The sequence below is a fragment of the Mixophyes fleayi genome, chromosome 11 (assembly GCF_038048845.1).
Source record: "Mixophyes fleayi isolate aMixFle1 chromosome 11, aMixFle1.hap1, whole genome shotgun sequence".
NCBI classification, from domain to species: domain Eukaryota; kingdom Metazoa; phylum Chordata; class Amphibia; order Anura; family Limnodynastidae; genus Mixophyes; species Mixophyes fleayi.
In genome coordinates this window covers 40,675,198-40,696,344 of record NC_134412.1, presented here as the reverse complement: position 1 = coordinate 40,696,344, position 21,147 = coordinate 40,675,198, and the positions used below count along the sequence as shown (strand labels likewise).

Here is a 21,147-nt window from a genome sequence, read left to right as displayed (position 1 = left end):
CACTGGAACTGGGAAAAGAGACAACAGAACTGTCGTCTCTGGATGCTGAATACAGGTCCACGACCACTACACATCCCAAGTCACACCCAAGGAAACAAAAGGGGTACTCCAGCCAATCATTTACCAGTGATACTGTCATGGAGACTTTGGGGTCAGCAGAGAAAGCTGAGAACTAGTTCCCAGTTCCAAGACTCATTTCATTGCAGGACTTTGCTAGGGATCAACATAATGATGCAAACCTAGAAACTACATTAGATCTGTCGTAAAAGTCAATTATGTGAAAGCTGCCAGGCCGGAAGAATGTGTACCGTATTTCTTTATTAAAGGGGATTTGTTGTATAGGGCGGGGGTTGTTCAGGGACAGAAAGTTGAACAGTTGTTAATACAACTGCACACATACATCTTTGTGGAGGTCATTTAAGAGCGGATAAGACTTGGGAAAGAGTTTTACTATGCTGTTACTGGCCAGGAATACATAGGGCTGTAAAAAGCTATTATCCTGCCCAAACTGTAAAAATACCTCTCCAAAACTTGACTACAGGGCCCCATTCTTGTATAAGAAGAAGAGAGATAAAGTCTGCCAGTTGAATAAAAGTCAAGAATGACAAGTAAAACATGTCGCTATTCTAAAAACCTGGCATGTGGAGACCCCACTGAGAGGGCACAGACTAGGAACTAAACTTAAAACTGCAGATGCCCACATCCATAAAAATGCACCTTCCGTAGTATCTACTTCACTGGGGTTGATGAGGCCAAAGGGACGGGTGTATGACAAAGAGGGCAGTTTTGCACTCCCTGCGGAGTCCGCTTTGTGTAGCTGGACGAAGCTAAAGAGAGGAAGTATGTGGCAATTGGGACACTTTGCCACCGTCTAATAGAGGAAAGAGTGGTGGATTCCCTAGGAAATCATGGCCCAAATCTGCAGAGAGGGTTAAATCTGCACACACACACACACACACACACACACACACAGACCAGGTGGAGCACCTAGTCTAATCAATTAAGGAGTCAGCTAGAGCAATGCCAAAGTGGTTCAGCTGAAACCTGTGTGAGGAGCCATCTGTTTGCACGTTTTTCACAATACATACATATATATATATATGTGTGTGTGTATGTATATATATGTGTGTGTATGTATATATATATATATATATATATATATATATATATATATATATATATATATAAATTAGAAGGGCACAGTTGTGTCCTCATATTAAGGTTGCATCTAATAAATGACATTTCACCATAATAAATCTGTGAGAGGGGGGGGCATGGTGTTTGAGAGTCTACATTTTAAAATGTATTAAAGCTATTATACTGAAATTTGGCATGCGAATGGAGAACTGTGCACAGGTGCCATATCACAAATTTCCGGAAAAAAAGAATAAAAAATGGCAAATTAGGAATAATCTAAACTTCAAAATCTCGACGTTTTTTCCCACTTCCTGATTTGTCACCGTTTTCTGTTGTTTTTTGGGAGAGCGTAACTCAGTGTACAGGAGGTTTAAAAACTTGGGGTTTATTTTATAAGAAAGCTATTATGACTGAGGAGTGCCTTTGAGAGTTTAAAATTTTGAGGAAGTTATGGTTTTTTTACAATTTGGTAAAATATGCCCCATTTTAAAGATAGGGGATTTCATAATGTTGCGTATGTCAGTTAGAGGTGTGTGCTGGGTGTACTCAGACTGGCTTCACTTGAGAGCACAAACATGGCTGAGTCTCTGGCTAAGAGATTTTCATCTCTGAGCTGAAGAAATTTCCCACATTTTCTAGCCCAGGCACTGCTCTCAATTGAGAGTTTAATCTCTCTCTGAGGTGTCAGAGACAGCTTTTAGTGAATCCATTATAAACCTCCCGCCCCTCAGTGACATCAGTTAATTTATTCAAAAGTGCTTTCTGGTACTTGTACTGATCACAGTCAGTGGTGATCACAGCGGGGAGTAGATGTGAGGTATCTGGACATTAGCATCTGACATATCCCTCTTTACAAGTGACATGTACTGGAGGGAAGCTGCAGATAATCTATACACACCCACTTCTCATTGCCTGCTGTGGGCTGTGCTTTACTCATTGGATCGTCAGCAGCATGTAGTATTTTCACACACACTGCGCCTTCCCAGTGTTGTACTGTACTGCTGTGTAAGAACTCTGCTACTGAAACCATGGAGGGTTAACTCACAGCTGATCTAACAGTCTGTTTCATCACTTCCTGTCTTGGAGGACTTTTCTGTCAGAATCTCTGTAAAAGTTTGTCTGCTTTCACTGGTGACCAGCATCAACAAGGTGTCACACGCCGGTCCCATAGCTAGGTGCTGGCGTTGTGACTTGCCCTTCAAGAACTATGTTGGTGCTTGCTTTCGCTTTAGAGTCTCTACCTGTCCATAGGTGTTTCTCGTTATGTTGATTGGGACCTCCTTCTGAAGCCTATTGGTCCTAGAGGACTATTTCAAGTTCCCGTAATCATGGACTCATTGCCTGATCTTCGTGTTACTCACACTGCTGTGGGTTCTGGCTGCATATCTGATCTTTTGCCTATCTTCTGGATACTATCGGCTGCCGAAGTTACCTGTCATCATTGCTCTCCATTGGCTCTGCTGTATGCCAGTTCGTGGTTCATCTACAAGCTGAAGTTACGTGTTGTTGTCCATCTGCACACAGAACTATTCGTGAGTTGTCTGCTACACCTGCACTCATGTTGATTGGCTCAAGTACTATTCTACTCGGCTGTCTATGTTGCGGTATGCTATGTTGAACTACAATTGAGTTCTCTTGTCATCTGTGCTTCTATGTCTGGCATGGCTACTATTATTCTGCTGATTATTATTGCTGGACTGTTAATATGAATATACTGCTAAGCCGGGAGCCTCTACTTCAATTCAAGTTGTGTGCATTGCCAGCTGTCGTCTAATTGTGATGAACTCTCGTTACCTGTTAACCGGATCTTCTGTGACCTGTAGTTCTACGCTCAGTTTGGATTTCGTTATCACGCTGTTACTTCTAGGCAACACCTTCCTGCATGTTACCAGTTATACCCAAGTTCCTGGATAGCCTATAACGTTCTCTGTTCCGCTATATGAACTGTTGTGATACCTATAAACCACCTGCTAAAGTGAATCATATTATACGTTTGCATCAGCCAAGTCTACATAATATTCTCATCGGACTTCTAGCTGTGTCAGTGGTTCACCTTCATCTGCTGTGTGTTTTGTGTGGGATCCAAGTGTTCTATTACCATCTAGCGTTGAACTGTTATATTGTCTATTCCGCGTGCTGTTGCCATTGGTTACCAACTGAAGTACATCTGTGTTTACGACTGTATTTTATTATAACTGCTGTTGTATCTTCTATCAATATATCAAGTTGCAACACTACTACCATCGTTTGTGTTATTGTTCCCTGTGATGCTCTCAAGTTAAGAACTTCAATTCCACTGTGTCCTGTCTCCACCACCCTCTACTATCACCATCTAAGTAGAGGCTGGGGATCCATAATTATTCATAGCCGTGACAGTAAGATCAGGCCAAATATCTGATCCCCCGGTGGAGCCTTCCACAAAGGATATGCTACAGCATCTAATTGCTTGAGTGGAACAACAAGATAATACACAGCGTCAATTATTACAATGTCTTCAAGCACTTGCTGGTCGTCTAGATATGTTGTAAAACAAATCAACCAGTGGTGCCAGTTTCTTCTCCGGATCAAATTTTGGGACACCAGGCCTCCCTTGTGACTTCATCTATGCTCAGGTTGCCTGCTCCGGCCAAATTTGATGGGGACCCTAAAATGTGCTGTGGATTCCTCATTCAGTGTTCGATTCAGTTTGAGCTTCAATCACATAATTTTCCCACTGATAGGTCCAAAGTGGCATATGTGGGTTCTTTGCTGAATGGCCAAGCCTTAGCCTGGGTATTTCCGCTCTGGAAGAAGAATGATCCACTTCTCTCTGACTATGGAGCCTTTCTTTTGATGTTTCATCGGATTTTTGACGAACATGGTCGTCTTACTTCCGCTTCTATGGCCATACTTCGTCTACGCCAAGGGAATCATACGGTGGCACAGTATGTAATTGAATTTCGTATATTATCCTCCGAACTTTCCTGGAATGATGAGGCCTTAGTGGCCGCTTTCTGGCAGGGGTTATCTGACCGCATAAAAGATGCATTAGCACCTCATGAACTTCCTACTACTTTGGATGCTATTATTTCATTATGTAATAAAATGGACTTACGCTTTAGAGAAAGAACAGTGGAGAAGGGAGTAGGATGTCGTTTAATTCATGGACTTGTGTCTCATCTGGTTTCACAAACTTCAGTAGTTGATGAGCCTATGCAAGTTGGGAGATCTCGGTTGACCCTAGAGGAACGTGACCGTAGACGACGAGAGAAGTTATGTATCTATTGTGGTGACCCTGGCCACTTCTTGAATACCTGTTGTAATAGGCCGGGAAACGCCAGAACCTGATCTGTTCTGGGGAGGTCAGATTGGGGCTTGAGGAAACCTCCTCTTCTGCTGCCTGCACTATTCCAGTTTTATTATTATATGATTCTAAGAGACATTCTACCCAAGCCTTAATTGACTCTGGTGCTGCTGGAAACTTTATTTCACAAGATTTAGTTACCCAATGGTCCATTCCATTTGTTTCTTTGGAGGATCCTGTTGTCATCACAGCCATTGATGGTTCTCGCCTTCCCAAAGGTGTAATTCATGCCCGGACCAAGTTGATTTGTCTTAATATAGGAGTGCTACATTTTGAAAGTATTTCCTTCTTCATAATGCCATGTACTACATCACCAGTCATCTTGGGCCTCCCATGGCTTCAATCCCACTCTCCACAACTAGACTGGAAAATGTCTGAGATTCTATCGTGGGATCCGCAGTGTCATTCAGAATGTTTACGCAAGGTGAGACCTCTTCGTTCTTCTAAGATTATTGTACCATCAGAATCTTCTAGGTTACCTCCTCAATATCAATCATTTGCTGATGTCTTTGATAAAATTCGTGCAGAGATTCGTCAGCAAATTGGATAAAGTCATTTCAATTAAAGTCGAGCAAACTTGGTTGTCTTTGTCTGAAAAGATGCGTACGGTACGCTACGACGTACAAGGGCACGCTACGGCGTGAAAGGGCGTACGCATCCACTACACGTGGCAGCAACAGTAATTGGTCTTTTACCATACATTCGCACAAACACTCATACTTATAAAATAGTACACATTAATGGTAGTTGCAACACATAGTCAGTTATGTCGAAATATAGTAGTATTTATGTGTTATATTAAAGTTACATGCATATTAGTGAAATATACGGAACAGGTTGAAGGAATCATATCATGAGTGGTATCATAATAAACCTCTTAACATTTCCTACTGGAGGAATCGCAGAGTGCATACACAAGTTATGAATGATAGGGAATTATGAACTACTTAAGACTAAGGAATCTTGGCGGGAAGAGCCGAGCATACCCCCTGGAGAGGTGACCCCCTCCTTTGGATTTCTTAGGATGAACTAGCCAATGATTGACAACCCCTTGGACCTTCCTGAGACCTGGACCAATAGATGCAAGCTATACCATCTTCATTGTATTACTGTATTTCTGTGTGTATATAAGCAGCAGCTTCACATCTAGTGTTCAGACATCTTGTCCCCAGACTTCAGGATTGAATGACTGCACACTGGATCCAGAGCGCCTGCGATAAGTAACGGCTGTATTTATTATCAATTCGCTTGAACATATTATACTACTTATTGCGAATAAATCTTTGTGCGTTGGAAACACAAATCGAGGTTCGACAATCATTATTGGTTAGCGACAATACGCACTTAACAATAGGAGCGCTACATTTTGAAAGTATTTCCTTCTTCATAATGCCATGTACTACATCACCAGTCATCTTGGGCCTCCCATGGCTTCAATCCCACTCTCCACAACTAGACTGGAAAATGTCTGAGATTCTATCGTGGGATCCGCAGTGTCATTCAGAATGTTTACGCAAGGTGAGACCTCTTCGTTCTTCTAAGATTATTGTACCATCAGAATCTTCTAGGTTACCTCCTCAATATCAATCATTTGCTGATGTCTTTTATAAAATTCGTGCAGAGATTCTTCCTCCTCATCATTCATGGGATTGTCCTATAGAATTACTACCTAACAAAAGTCCACCTAGAGGTCGGGTGTATCCTCTCTCCCAACCAGAGACTGAAGCTATGTCTATTTACGTAAAGGAAAATCTTCAAAGATGATTTATTAGACCTTCTGTCTCTCCGGCTGGGGCCGGCTTCTTCTTTGTAAAGAAAAAGGACGGTTCTCTTCTTCCTTGTATTGACTATTGTGGCCTTAATTTGGTGACCATCAAAAATCGGTATCCTATTCCTCTAATTACTGAATTATTTGACCGAATTAAAGGAGCTAACATCTTTACGAAGCTAGACTTGAGAGATGCCTATAATTTAATTTGTATTCGGTCTGGAGATGAGTGGAAAAACGCTTTCAATACCCGTGATGGCCATTTCGAATATTTGGTAATGCCATTTGGACTTTGTAATGCTCCAGCCGTTTTTCAAAGTTTTATTAATGAAGTATTCCGGGATCTTCTTTATTCCTACGTTGTTGTATATCTAGATGATATTCTTATTTTTTTCTAAAGATCTGGATATTCATCGGAAGCATGTTATTGAGGTACTAAGTAGGCTCCGCAAGAACCATCTTTATTGTAAATTAGAGAAATGTTCATTTGAAGCTACTTCTATGCCTTTCTTAGGCTTTATTGTTTCTGGATCAAGTCTGCAGATGGACCTAGAAAAAGTTCAAGCCATTCTGGATTGGCCACTTCCAGTGACTCTCAAAGCCATTCAACGTTTTGTAAGTTTTGCAAATTACTACAGACAGTTTATCTTAAACTATTCTAGTGTTATGGCTCCTATTACAGCCCTTACTAAGAAAGGGGCTAATCCTAAAAAATGGCCAGTGGAGGCTTTAGAGGCCTTTTCCCATCTCAAAAAATCCTTTTCTTCAGCACCCATCCTTCAACAGCCAATCCTCTCGCAGCCATTCTTTCTGGAAGTAGATGCATCTGCAGTTGGAGTTGGAGCAGTCCTCTCCCAACGTTCATCTGTTAATCGTCTGCTACCATGTGCTTTTTTCTCTAGGAAGTTTTTGCCAGCAGAACAAAATTATACTATTGGTGATAAAGAATTGTTGGTGATGAAATTGGCTTTATCTGAATGGCGATATTTATTGGAAGGAGCAAAACATGTCGTAACAATCTTTACTGATCATAAAAATCTATTATATTTACAAACGGCACAGTGTCTCAATCCTCGGCAGGCTTGATGGTACCTCTTTTTCTCTCGTTTTAATCATCATGTCACCTTTAAACCTGGACATTTGAATAAAAGAGTGGATGCCCTATCTCGGGCTTTTGACACTTCTACAGATTCTGATCCTCCTAATAATCGTGTTATCTTGGATCCTAAGTGCCTGATGGCCTCTACTGTGTCTCAAACTCCTCCTCCTGGCAAATCTTTTGTTCCCAAAACACTTCGGAAAAAATTATTACGCTGGTATCATGCCTCTAAAATTTCTGGTCATGCAGGATTTTTGAAGACGTATGAGCTAATATATCGTTTATATTGGTGGCCATCTATTCGTATTGATGTTAAGGATTTTGTGGCTTCCTGTGATGTTTGTGCTCAGCATAAATCTTCTCGTTTGGCTCCTATGGGACCCTTGTTGCCTCTTCCCATACCCTCTAGACCATGGACCCACATCAGTATGGATTTTATAACTGATCTTCCTCTTAGCAGAGGTTACAACACAGTGTGGGTCGTGGTGGATCGCTTTTCAAAGATGGCCCATTTTGTACCGTTGAAGGGATTGCCCTCTTCCTCAGTTTTGGCACAACATTTTATTCAAGAGATTTTTCGATTACATGGGTGTCCTCAGAAGATTGTTTCTGATAGAGGAGTGCAATTTATTTCTAAATTCTGGCGAGCATTATGTAAAGCCTTGGGAGTTCAGCTCAACTTCTCATCCGGATACCACCCACAATCTAATGGGCAGACAGAGATAGTGAATCAAGATCTTGAGACTTTTATTCGTATGTTCTCTTCTGCTTCCCAGGATAACTGGATGGATCTTCTGCCATGGGCAGAGTTTGCGCATAATAATTTGTTTCATGAGTCTACTTCCTCTACTCCATTCTTTATTGTATATGGCTTACATCCTGGTTTGCCGAAGTTTTCAGTCCTCCCTCCCACCCATGTTCCTGCAGCTACAGAACTTATTCAAAATTTTTCGACTACTTGAAACCAAGTTATATCTCAGCTTAAGAGGACTTCTATTCAATATAAATCAGCAGCTGACAAGAAACGTAGAGCTGTACCTGCTCTGAAAGTGGGTGACAAAGTTTGGTTGTCCACTCGGAACATTCGTCTTAAAGTCCCTTCAATGAAGTTCGCTCCTCGATTCATCGGTCCGTATAAAATTTTGAAAGTCATCAACCCAGTGTCCTTTAAATTAAAACTGCCAGCCTCACTTCATATTTTGAACTCCTTCCATGTTTCTCTGTTGAAGCCATTAGTTATCAATTGTTTTTCATCTACATCTTCTTCAACAGTACCAGAACTTTCTCAACAGGAAGACTTTGAGAGTACTCAAATTTTGGATTCTAAAATTGTTCGAGGAGTGATTAAATATTAAGTAGATTGGAAGGGTTTCGGTCCTGAGGAGCGTTCCTGGGTAAATGCCTCTGATATTGATGCTCCTGCATTATTACGCAAGTTCCACATTAAGTTTCCACGGAAAGTCATCTTTAAGTGTCCAGTGGTCACTTCTAAAAGGGGGGGTACTGTCACACGCCGGTCCCATAGCCAGGTGCTGGCGTTGTGACTTGCCCTTTAAGAACTATGTTGGTGCTTGCTTTCGCTTCAGAGTCTCTACCTGTCCATAGGTGTTTCTCGTTATGTTGATTGGGACCTCCTTCTGAAGCCTATTGGTCCTAGAGGACAATTTCAAGTTCCCGTAATCATGGACTCATTGCCTGATCTGCCGTGGGTTCTGGCTGCATATCTGATCTTTTGCCTATTTTCTGGATACTATCGGCTGCCGAAGTTACCTGTCATCATTGCTCTCCATCGGCTTCGCTGTATGCCAGTTCGTGGTTCATCTACAAGCTGAAGTTACGTGCTGTTGTCCATCTGCACACAGAACTATTCGTGAGTTGTCTGCTACACCTGCGCTCATGTTGATTGGCTCAAGTTCTATTCTACTCGGCTGTCTATGTTGCGGTATGCTATGTTGAACTACAATCAAGTTCTCTTGTCATCTGTGCTTCTATGTCTGGCACGGCTACTATTATTCTGCTGATTATTATTGCTGGACTGTTAATATGAATATACTGCTAAGCCGGGAGCCTCTACTTCAATTCAAGTTGTGTGCATTGCCAGCTGTAGTCTAATTGTGATGAACTCTTGTTACCTGTTAACCGGATCTTCTGTGACCTGTAGTTCTACGCTCAGTTTGGATTTCGTTATCACGCTGTTACTTCTAGGCAACACCTTCCTGCATGTTACCAGTTATACCCAAGTTCCTGGACAGCATATAACGTTCTCTGTTCCGCTATATGAACTATTGTGATACCTATAAACCACCTGCTAAAGTGAATCATATTATACGTTTGCATCAGCCAAGTCTACATAATATTCTCATCAGACTTCTAGCTGTGTCAGTGGTTCACCTTCATCTGCTGTGTGTTTTGTGTGGGATCCAAGTGTTCTATTACCATCTAGCGTTGAACTGTTATATTGTCTATTCCGCATGCTGTTGCCATTGGTTACCAACTGAAGTACATCTGTGTTTACGACTGTATTTTATTATAACTGCTGTTGTATCTTCTATCAATATATCAAGCTGCAACACTACTACCATCGTTTGTGTTATTGTTCCCTGTGATGCACTCAAGTTAAGAACTTCAATTCCACTGTGTCCTGTCTCCACCACCCTCTACTATCACCATCTAAGTAGAGGCTGGGGATCCATAATTATTCATAGCCGTGACACAAGGACTCAAGTTTAAGGACTGGGGAGGTGATTACAGTGCTGCATGTGCTGGTGGGAAGCACATAAGCACAATGTGGTACATACTACACATACTTGCTAACTCTCCCGGAAGGTCCGGCAGACTCCCGAAATTCGGGTCAGTCTCCCGGGCTCCCGGGCGAGCTGGCATTTCTCCCGCATCCCAGGTTTCACCAAGAATCACGTCATTTGACGTGATTCTCGGTGATTCACGCCATTTTGGAGGGCGGGAGGGGGCGGGGCGAGGCCAATCGTGTCATTTTGGCCCCGCCCCCGCAATGGGGTCGCGGCCAAAATGCCGCGATTGGCCTTGCCCCGCACTCTAGTCACGCCCCCTATCCCGGAAACTTGTTTCCGGGAGTTGGCAAGTATGATACTACATCACATTGCTGACTGCCAGAACATGCATGCATACATACTGCATGCCGCCACTGACTGCCAGAACATGCATACATACTGCACGCCGCCACTGACTGCCAGAACATGCATGCATACATACTGCTCGCCGCCACTGCCAGAACATATACGCATACTGCACCCCACCACTGTCTGTCACAACATACGTACCGCACCCTATCACAGCCTGCCATAACGAACATACGTACATGCTGCACCCCATCACTGCCTGCCAAAACATACTTACATACATACTGCACCACATTGCTGCCTGCAAGAACATATACATACATATATACCAGGGGTGGGCAAACCTGTCCTCAAGGGCCATATCCAGTTCATGTTTTTAGGATTTCTGTCTGTAGAAACAGGTGGGATAATTACTGACCCAGCCAAATAGATTAACTCAGCTGTACATGATTAAAGAAATCCTAAAAACATGAACTGGATATGGCCCTTGAGGACAGGTTTGCCCACCCCTGTATATATTATATACTGTACCCCACCACTGTCTGACACAGCAGACAGACCCTACCACTGTCTGCCAGAACATATATACTGCATCAATGGCTGCCAGTACATACATACTTCATCCCATCACTACCAGCCAGAACATGCATACTGCACTCCACCACTGTCTGCCAGAACATACATATGCACCATATCCTGCCAGAACATACATGTGTACCAATGGCTGCCAGAACATACATACTTCATCTCATCACTGCCTGCCTGCACATACATATATGTGTGACATGTGACAAAAGCTGGTGTGCAGGGAGTGACATCAGTGCTGTCTTTCCCATAGGGCACAATGGGCAGGTGCCCGGGGGCCCTGCAGCCCAGGGGGGCCCGTCGGAGGAAGCCCAAAAAAAAAACCTGGAAAAAGAAAAGAAGAAAATACTTACCGTGCTGTCAGCTGGCGATCCGGCTCCCTCCCTGGTCTCCTCCTCTGTCACGCTCGCAGTGCATGTCGGGCGTGACGTCATCGGTAAGTATTTTCTTCTTTTCTTTTTCCAGGTTTTTTTTTCTTTTTTTGCTTCCTCCGACGGGCCCATATATATATATATAATCATTTTTTATTTATTTTTTATATATAGGGGCCCCGGTGCACTGCTGTGCCCGGGGGCCCAAGATGGTCTTAAGAGGGCCCTGAGTGACATTTGAAAGATTCGTTGGTGCAAAGGGGGTGACAAGTGAAAATAGAAGTGGTGAGAATGGGATGTCAAGTGAGAGACACTGGTACACAAGAGGTAACATGAGATAAAAGCTGGTGCAATTGGCGGTGACTTGTGCAGGTGGTTACGAAGCTGGTAGGCAGTTGGGGATATGTGAAAAAAAGACATGCACTGGAAATGGAGGGTACTAGGTTTAGAGGAAATCTGAGGAAAAATTACTTTATCAAAAAAGTACAGACAGGTGGGATAGGCATCTAACAGAGGTGGTAGAGGCTTATATAGTAGAACAATGTAAACATTCTTGTTTATTAGGGATTAAGAAGAGCCACTTGGCCCATTTAGTTTCCACTATTTTTTACTGCTGTGAAATTCTAAGTTCATAAATTTATAATCAATATTTTCACTTTACAAAAAGCCATGAAATTCCATAGACAAAAAACCTTACGGTTTAACATGTCCAATTAAGGTTCCTACACAATGTAAGAAAATGATTGAAACTCTTCAACTCAAACTGCAATGAAATTACGACGATTAAGGCAGAAACCTTAATGGACGTGTTCCTTGTGCAATACAGACATGGTATGCCATTACATCCTGTGGTTAGCTGCAGATTCAGCACTATAATGGAGTGAGATTGCTGTCACTCACAAAATGGTGGAGCTGCTAATTCACAGATTTGTGTGTGCTAATTCTAACTTCTACTAATTATTAATAAAAAACGATAAAATATTTTTAAAGTAATGGAAATGCTAACGTATACAAATGATTAATAGTAAAAATTTGCTTTCTTTTGTTTGTTGCTACTGAGATACACATGTGGAAGTTTCATCTACCTCTAGCACGCAATTGGAGGTTGTCTGAAATGAAATTGCCGAATGGCGTCCCCGTGCAATAGTCTTCTATAGTGTTCTTTGATGAGATGATTGGTGTCAGGTGTGCAAGTGAATTGGCAATCATGCCATTAAATTGTAAGAAGCAATGCTGTGTTTGGTCATCACTATCACCTGTCCGTTTCAACTGCCCTATGTCACACCTGAGGATCTATCTATACCCAGACTGGGTTGTGTCTCTGGAGTTAGGCTAGTGACTTGACTAGGTACACAAAGCTGGATGGCCTGTTTATGTTCCTTTGCATGTAAATGAAAGGACTGGTACAGGGGGTGATAGACTAGCAGTGAAGACCAGGTAGGAACTGAATTACAGAACTGGACTGGAACCGGAATGCAGACTACACTGTCTGAGCTGGAACAACAGAAAAAACTGCAGACTGCTGGGAACCAGTTTGGTGTTTGGAAATACAATGTTGTACTGGCAACAGGTAAGGGCTCCAGGAAGTCCTTTTACACTAGTTGTTGTTTCCTGATTGGAGACTGCAGTCAGCTGGACTAAAACAGCACTCTGTGTTGCTGGGATGGATCAGGTGACTAGATCCAAAATGGCAGCTCACAGAAACTGATTTTGGAGGGAAACCTGGAGTGGATAATGCTATCCCCTGATTGGCTGAGAGGAATCATGTAATCAAATCCAAGATGGCAGCACCCATACAATGATTCTGGAGGGATCTCTGGAGTGGAGACAGACTCGGCAGCATCTTTCAGAGAGATCTTTAACCAGCAGAGTCTGAGGACTGCAGGGACAGCTTGGAAAGACAGCGGAGAGGTAAGTGACAGGACCTGAGAGCCTGGTGTGTGACACCCTGGAACTGGTGCAAACCTTACAGCTAAAAAGAAGCGTACTTACAACAAAGCCAGGATTTAAATTGGGTGCATCTGCATGGGCTATGTAAGTCCGTTCTTCCCTCCCCTGTTCCGCCTCTCAAATTGTAGTCAGTCATAAATGTCATTTGCATTCATTGCCATAAGGTCTGTTTCTGAGCATGTGCAGAGCTATTTTACACAAGATATGCTAAGCAAATGGACATATGTCCAAACATGAATCAGGCCCAGAGTGCATATTACAAACTGGTTGTAATGTTGTAGCTATTTAGAGGCTTTGTAGGCACTTTGTCTGAAATTTCAGTTCACTATTAAATTCCCACCCACAAGACAACATCTCATTTACGGAAATGGGTGCATTAAGAATGTGTCCTTTTTACAACTCTTGGTTCAGTTTTCATATGTCACAGCCCAATCTGCCTAGGTCTGCACAATATCTGGAGCAGACAATCTTAAAATGCATAGTGTTGATTCCCCCCCCCCATATGTAAAACCACCTTTGTGTTAACCTTACACCATACTTAGAAACCATGAAATAAAGACACAGACACCGACTTAAGTTTGGAAATAAAAAGGTCCTTTTATTTTTGTTATTAATTTTTATTTTTATTTTTATTTTATTTTTATTTTATTTTCTATAAACTATTTTATTTATTTTTATTTTCTTTTATTATTTTATTTCTATCAAAATCTATCAAAATTTCTATCAACAATTTGGACCTTTTTTATATAGGTGGCGAAGAGCAGGGCAGCCAGCTAAACCAACATAAACCAATATTGTGGAAGATCGTCTCTTTTCCACCAACCTGGTTTAAAACCTTATCTATTGGCCGGTACTATCGACTATAAATTAACTCAATACCCTCTGGACTCAAAACTGGTCAAACCCTTTCAAGGCAAAACCTGATACTCCTTACTAGAGCATCAACGAGTCTGATAACGACGAGGGAACCAAGGCTACATTGCCCACACTTACGTACCGTATGTTTAACAACCATCTGACTGCCATGCTCTCCCACCGCTAAACTTCGTTCCTCGTGACAAGAAGTAAACCTGATATACTTAATACAGGGCGGGTGGGTGGGTATCCGGATCCAGGAAACAGGAAGCTCTCCCTCTTCTGCTGCTGGATATATTCTTTCCACAACCACTCCCACCTTGTTCCAATTGGCTGATTCCGTCCCAGGCTTAACCCCTTGTTGGTAAGTAACATATTCAGCTCACAACACATGCTTTTAAACTCCTTCGGCTTAATGGCCTCTCTCATACTAAAATGCATAGTGTTGATTCCCCCCCCATATGTAAAACCACCTTTGTGTTAACCTTACACCATACTTAGAAACCATGAAATAAAGACACGGACACCGACTTAAGTTTGGAAATAAAAAGGTCCTTTTATTTTTGTTATTAATTTTTATTTTTATTTTTATTTTATTTTTATTTTATTTTCTATAAACTATTTTATTTATTTTTATTTTCTTTTATTATTTTATTTCTATCAAAATCTATCAAAATTTCTATCAACAATTTGGACCTTTTTTATATAGGTGGCGAAGAGCAGGGCAGCCAGCTAAACCAACATAAACCAATATTGTGGAAGATCGTCTCTTTTCCACCAACCTGGTTTAAAACCTTATCTATTGGCCGGTACTATCGACTATAAATTAACTCAATACCCTCTGGACTCAAAACTGGTCAAACCCTTTCAAGGCAAAACCTGATACTCCTTACTAGAGCATCAACGAGTCTGATAACGACGAGGGAACCAAGGCTACATTGCCCACACTTACGTACCGTATGTTTAACAACCATCTGACTGCCATGCTCTCCCACCACAGCCGTGTGTTCTTATGGACCACGCGGCCCGCCACCTAAAGAAAAAACTAAACCCCTCAACTCCGAAAAAATACTTTCTATAAATAAAACCATTCCTTCTGCCGACAAATGCACCCCATCCGCTCTGAAAAGATGTCTCCTGTCCACCGTTAACCCAGGATGACTTATCACTACCCCTTGCATGCTTTTAACGTTCTGCCTAGCGTACCCGTTAATCTTTTTAACCACCCTTATCAATGTGGCCGGGGGAATAGATGACCTCCAAGACAACCGGGGAATAATATTAGACCAACAAAACTTTATTGAAGGCCATCGGGCGTGTATCTGTGCAAGACCCTCACGAATGTTTATGATTAAATCTAGGGATTTTCCTCTACCCACGTCATTACCTCCCAGATGAATCACAACTATATCGGGGGTACCGTGCTCCTCCATTTCCTTACACAATGTGGGAATCAACTCCGCCCATAACATGCCCCTCTTGCCCAACCACCTGATGTCAACTGGGTGTTTAAAACCGAACCGCCTATCCGCTAATCTGTGCTTCGCTGCCCAAAAAACAAACGAATGCCCCACGACCCATATTCGTGTCGTCGTCACCGTGGAACCTAGGACAAAATAAATATTCTCATCAGATCATACCCATATCTAAAAAACCATAACGACTACCACAAAACGTGTTCTAATTCTGCAGCCTTCTTGCTGGAAATAGCCCCTCCTTACCAGAGGGGCCACCCCCGTTTACTTGAAGTATTTGCCACGGAAGAAAACTTTTCCTTAGCTACACCTTTATTCCCCATATGAGGGCCACCTGTTCCACTTTTTAAATATTTACTTATTTATTTTTATTTAATTTTATTTATTCTCAAAACTAATTTATTCTAACTCTTAAACAAATGAAAAGGAAAGTTGGTAACCCACATGAAGGTAAAAAACCCCTTATAACCCTGGGAGGCACACACACTAATCAGGCCTTGCCAAGGAAACAAGGGGAGAAAATCCCTTCACGCCCCCGTTCAACACAGCGAGCAGCACAGCCCTGAGTCACCAAGTGATAGAGGAGAAAAAGATAAGATGAAAGCGATAGAGAAAAATGAAGACTTGAGGAGATGCAAGACTGTGCAGTAAGAGCCCTTTCAAGGCTCCTTATAAGGCCGGATGTATTTCTTATATGCCTGTGACCTCCATCTCCCTAGTGCTTGAATCTCGGGGACAGATGCACCCCCAACCGCAGCGGCAGTGGCAGCCCCTATCCTGAAAGAATGAGTACCATAGTCTGCAGGATTTAGACCTATTTCCCCTATCGCCCATTTCAACAAGGCGTTAAACTGAAATTTAGTTAACGGTGTCTTGTCCATATGAGTTAACCATACACCCTCCCCCGTGGGCCGGAGACTAGCGAATTTATTGGCCATTATGACTGGGCATATAACTGCTCCCTGCTGTTCTGTAATTGTCAACCAATGACCTCGGCCTAACTGGTCTGTTTTTGACTTAACTATCTTACAGCGCATAACGTTAGGTTGTAAAATCACGTTTCTAGACAGTAAAGCCCCCCCTACGTCATTCTTGGATCTGGCTACTAGCTCGCTAATTCTGAAAGCACCGTGATACGCTACTGAGAAAGCTAACCCGAACAGCAAAGCCTCATAATCATCCATAGCTAGCTTCTGCAAAACCTCGACCAGCCTAGCTAAAATTTGGCCGTCAATAGGCCGGCGAGTGTCACTCTTCATCGGCTGCATTCTAGACCAACCTTTCAAAGCCTTTGATATAATAAATGATTTTGTGGGATCTTGTGTACCATTAAGCCTAGCCATGAATGAAATACCGGCTAAGAGAGACCCCATTCTCGCTTTAGACACCCCCTCGTTATACTGGTTCCACATAAAGCCCGTAATAGAGGGAATCTGACCTGAGATGCTGCTGTTGAAAGACGCCTGGTAACCCAACCAACGTTCCCATGCCCCTTGATAACACCTTCTAGTCGCAGGAGCCAAGGACGCCTCCGCTAGCCACTTTATACCTATCGTATCATCTGCCAAACAGAAGGGGGACACTGTAAGCCCGTTACACGAGCATGCGGGGCCAGAGACCTAAAACGTTGCCAGTCAAAACGAGAAAGAGAGTCTGCTATCTGGTTATCTACACCAGGAACGTGCCGTGCTCGAAAACTAATATCACACTCTAGGCATCTCAATACCAAGACTCGTAACAAGTTAATCGCCGGGCGTGATGAGGCACTCTGCTTGTTAATAGCCTGGACCACACCCAGGTTATCACACCAAAATACCACACTCCTACCGCGCAACCGATCAGACCACAACTCTAAAGCCACTATTATGGGAAACAACTCCAAAGTTATCAAGTTCCGGACCAACCCCTCATCCTCCCATGACTGCGGCCAAGGGGCCGCGCACCACTCTCCCTGGAAAAAAGCACCAAAACCTTTTGAACCAGATGCGTCTGTATGTAAGTCCAAGGATGTACTGGATACTGGGGGTGTTGGCCATACTCGTATACCGTTGAAAAATGCCAGAAACCGTTTCCATACAACCAAATCCTCCCTAATTTCCTCTGACAGCCGTACTTGGGAATGGGGACTACGGCAACCCGACGTTGCTAGTTGCAATTTTCTACAAAACACTCAGCCCATAGGTATCACCCGACAAGCAAAATTGAAGGAGCCTAACAGAGATTGAACCTTCCGTAAGGAGCAGGACGAGGACGACATAACTTCTTCAATCAGTGACTGTAATTTAACAATTTTATCAGGGGGTAAACGACAACAACCTTCTATTGTGTCAATTTCTATGCCTAAAAAGGCCAAGCATGTGGCTGGGCCCTCTGTTTTGTCTGCAGCTATTGGTACGCCCATCACCCGGAATAGCGCTTGTGCCGAAAACAAAATGTCTTTACAACAAGGGGAATTGGCTGGGCCTATAAACAGGAAGTCATCCAGATAATGAGCTATTCCGCGGTGTCCAGTTCCCGCCCCGACACACCAGTGGAGGAAGAAACTAAAAGCCTCAAAATATGCGCATGAAACCGAGCAGCCCATTGGCAGGCATAGATCCACATAGTACTCGTTACGAATTTTAAAACCCATAAATTTAAAGGACTCGGGATGCAAAGGGAGGAGGCGAAAAGCGGATTCTATGTCCAATTTAGCCATCATCGCTCCCTTGCCAAACTCCCTAACTAAAGTTAAAGCATCATCGAAAGACTGGTACACCACTGAGCTAATTGTAGGGTCAATCGCATCATTAACCGAGTTGCCCGCTGGGTGAGACAAATGCTGAATTAATCTAAATTTTCCCGGGGCCTTTTTTGGTACTATCCCGACCGGGGAAATGACTAAATCCTGAATGGGGGGGGATGAAAAGGGGCCCACCATACGTCCCAGGCCTATCTCCTTACCAACCTTCTCTGCCAGAATGTCAGGATGTAAATATGCGGAACGAAGGTTCCTGGCGGCGGTACCCGTCACCCCACTGTCAATGGGGAGGCGGAAACCGAGGCGAAAACCCTCTCTAAGGAAAGAGGCCTGGGCCGCATCCGGATAAAGAGCCAGCCACCTACAAAGGATAGGGAATATAATGGGAGAAACCGCCTTAGATAGCACTCCCTGCCCCCCCCGTCCCCTACCGACGCCAACGGTGCCCCTAGGGCAGTCTTTGAGGGGATGACTTCCTCTACAATTGGAGCAGGCGTGTCTGTAACGGCATGCCTCCCCCCTCCCGCATGAGGAGTTGTTAAAAGCAAAGCACCGATTCCTTGAGGACAGGGGAGCACCACGTCTCCCCCCGTACTGAAACCTAGCCGACTGCGGGGGACCGTACCCCATGTGCACCCCTCCCATCTGGGCTCTATTCAATCTCATCCAGATTTCTACATCCTTATAGGCCAGGGGCATATAATGTTGGCCGTGCACTTTCTCTCGGAAAAGCTTATCATACAACCTCCAGGTCCCGGGGCGTTCACAACTATGCATCTCGTTAATTAAATGGAGATATTTCCAAACGTCTATAATTGCATCTGGTCTCGTTTCCAAATAGCAAGCCGAGAAAACACAGTACCCCGTTAGCCAGTTAGAAAAATTTCTATACGCATCCTCACCAACTCCACCTCTTGCGCACGCGGCCGCCAACTCTTTCTGTGTGTCCGCTGTCAGCTCAAATATGTCAACGTAATACCCTCTCTTAATCTTATATCTCATGCTGCGTCTAATGCCTATCGACAATGCTGTGTTCTCACACTTCACTAGCGGTCCTCCTGTCGGTGTGGAAGAGGTGGTATCTAACCTGTCCCTGCTCTTCCTCTTAGCTCCCCCAAAATGAGTGTTAAGAATTTTAATTAGCTTGCGCTGACCCTGCCTAGGGGAAGATGAAGCTGACTCTGCACTGGTAGTTGAAATGCTAGAATCAGACATGTATTGTGTATTGCATATAGTAGAGCCCTCATACTCACCGGATGTTCCCAGTGCCTCCTGCCGAACAGCCCCCGGTACGTCCTCATCTTCCGATCCACTCTGCCGAGCCCCTTGCTGCGTTGTTGCCTGCACCGACTCTTCTCCCCGCAGCTGAAGACTCGTTGCCCCGCCCTCGTCCACCTGAGTCCCTGCGGAGGACAGCTGCACCTGTGTCACTGGATGAGAAGACACGTTAGCATGCGGGGGAGACAAACTGTGTGAAACGTGAGGTGGGACCTCTGCCGGGGTGACTAAGGGAGAAGCATTCGAGAGATGACCGTAGAAACCAGCGGGAGGAGGGACCCTTTGACTACGGTCCCGTGGCTGCTCTGGTGGGGGGAGCTGAGGATCCTTACTAGAACACACAGCGGAATTATAAAAGGAGGGTCTAGGATACACGTGAAGGTACTGACCCGACAAGGAAGGATAGGGGGCCGACCACTCACTTACACCATCTAGAACGGGCCTGAAATCTTTGGGGGGGTATGGCAGAAACCCCTGGGTGCTAGTATTGGCAGCCTCGGGCTGGTAAAATGGTGCCGGTGTAAAAGGCCAGCTGCCAGCTGGAACTGAAGGGCCGGAAGACCGAATTACAGAAGGGACTGCGGGGGGGGCCTGGTGTGAAAATGCTCCCCAGGTATTAGAAAAACTGACCGGGGCTGGCCCCAACAGCCCGGGGGCCTGGTTAGATGATATCCCGGCCCTAACCGAAGATTCCAAGGAAAATAGTAGGGGGGATGAGGTGGGAGGGGGGCTGTCTCTGGAACGAGGGAAAGGGAGGGGGAGGGGGGTACCGCCCGTTAATGCCCCATGGAATGCTGGCAAAAGGGGGAGAACATCCTGCTGCATATTTATGTGGGGCTGATCCCCGGGAAGCCCGGAAACCTGAATGCTGGAGATGGATGGGGAAACAGGAGGGGGGTCAAATATAATGGGGCCCAGGCCCCTATAGGGAGATGGGAGCCCCTGGGAACAGGCAGGGGGAGCTGGAACCCCTGCCCCCACTGCTTTAACAACTGTGGACCCCCCCACCCTAAGCTCAGCAGCGGGAGCTGGCTGAGGGAACCAGGGCCGGAAGTGACCTGGCGCCGCGGGCGCCGGGGAAGGAGATCCCCTGCCCCTAGCGCGAACTGTTCCTGCCTTCCTGGGGCCTGCGCCGGTAACAAGCGGCCTAGCCGGCCGCTCCGGCGCCTTGGACCTCCTAGGTCGCCTGGTGCCAGCCCCGCGAGGACCCCTCGCGGCAGCGGCATGGCTAAAAACACGCCCCGCCCCCCGCCCAGACCCGCCGGACGGACCCGGCAATACACGCTGGGTTGAAGGGGGGGGGGAGCGGAAGCCCGGGAAACGGAGGAAGGAGCCTCCGTGGAGGCCACGGAACGTGGAGGAGGAGGCAGAGGGGGGGAAAACCTGGAGGGGACAGACCTAGAACGGCGGGGACGGGTGGATGCCATGGCACGGAGGGGGGGGGGGAG

General features: G+C 44.6%; 1 protein-coding gene across 1 annotated transcript; it reads right to left on the bottom strand.

The window, feature by feature from the left end:
- Positions 1–16,340: 16,340 nt before the first annotated feature.
- Positions 16,341–20,699, bottom strand: LOC142107418 (uncharacterized). Its single transcript, XM_075190850.1, has 2 exons — positions 19,675–20,699; positions 16,341–17,242 (listed from the first exon to the last, which is right to left on the bottom strand). Exons 1-2 carry the CDS (start codon positions 20,522–20,524, stop codon positions 16,341–16,343), a joined length of 1,752 nt encoding a protein of 583 aa, XP_075046951.1. The 5' UTR covers positions 20,525–20,699.
- Between the last annotated feature and the right edge of the window lie 448 nt (positions 20,700–21,147).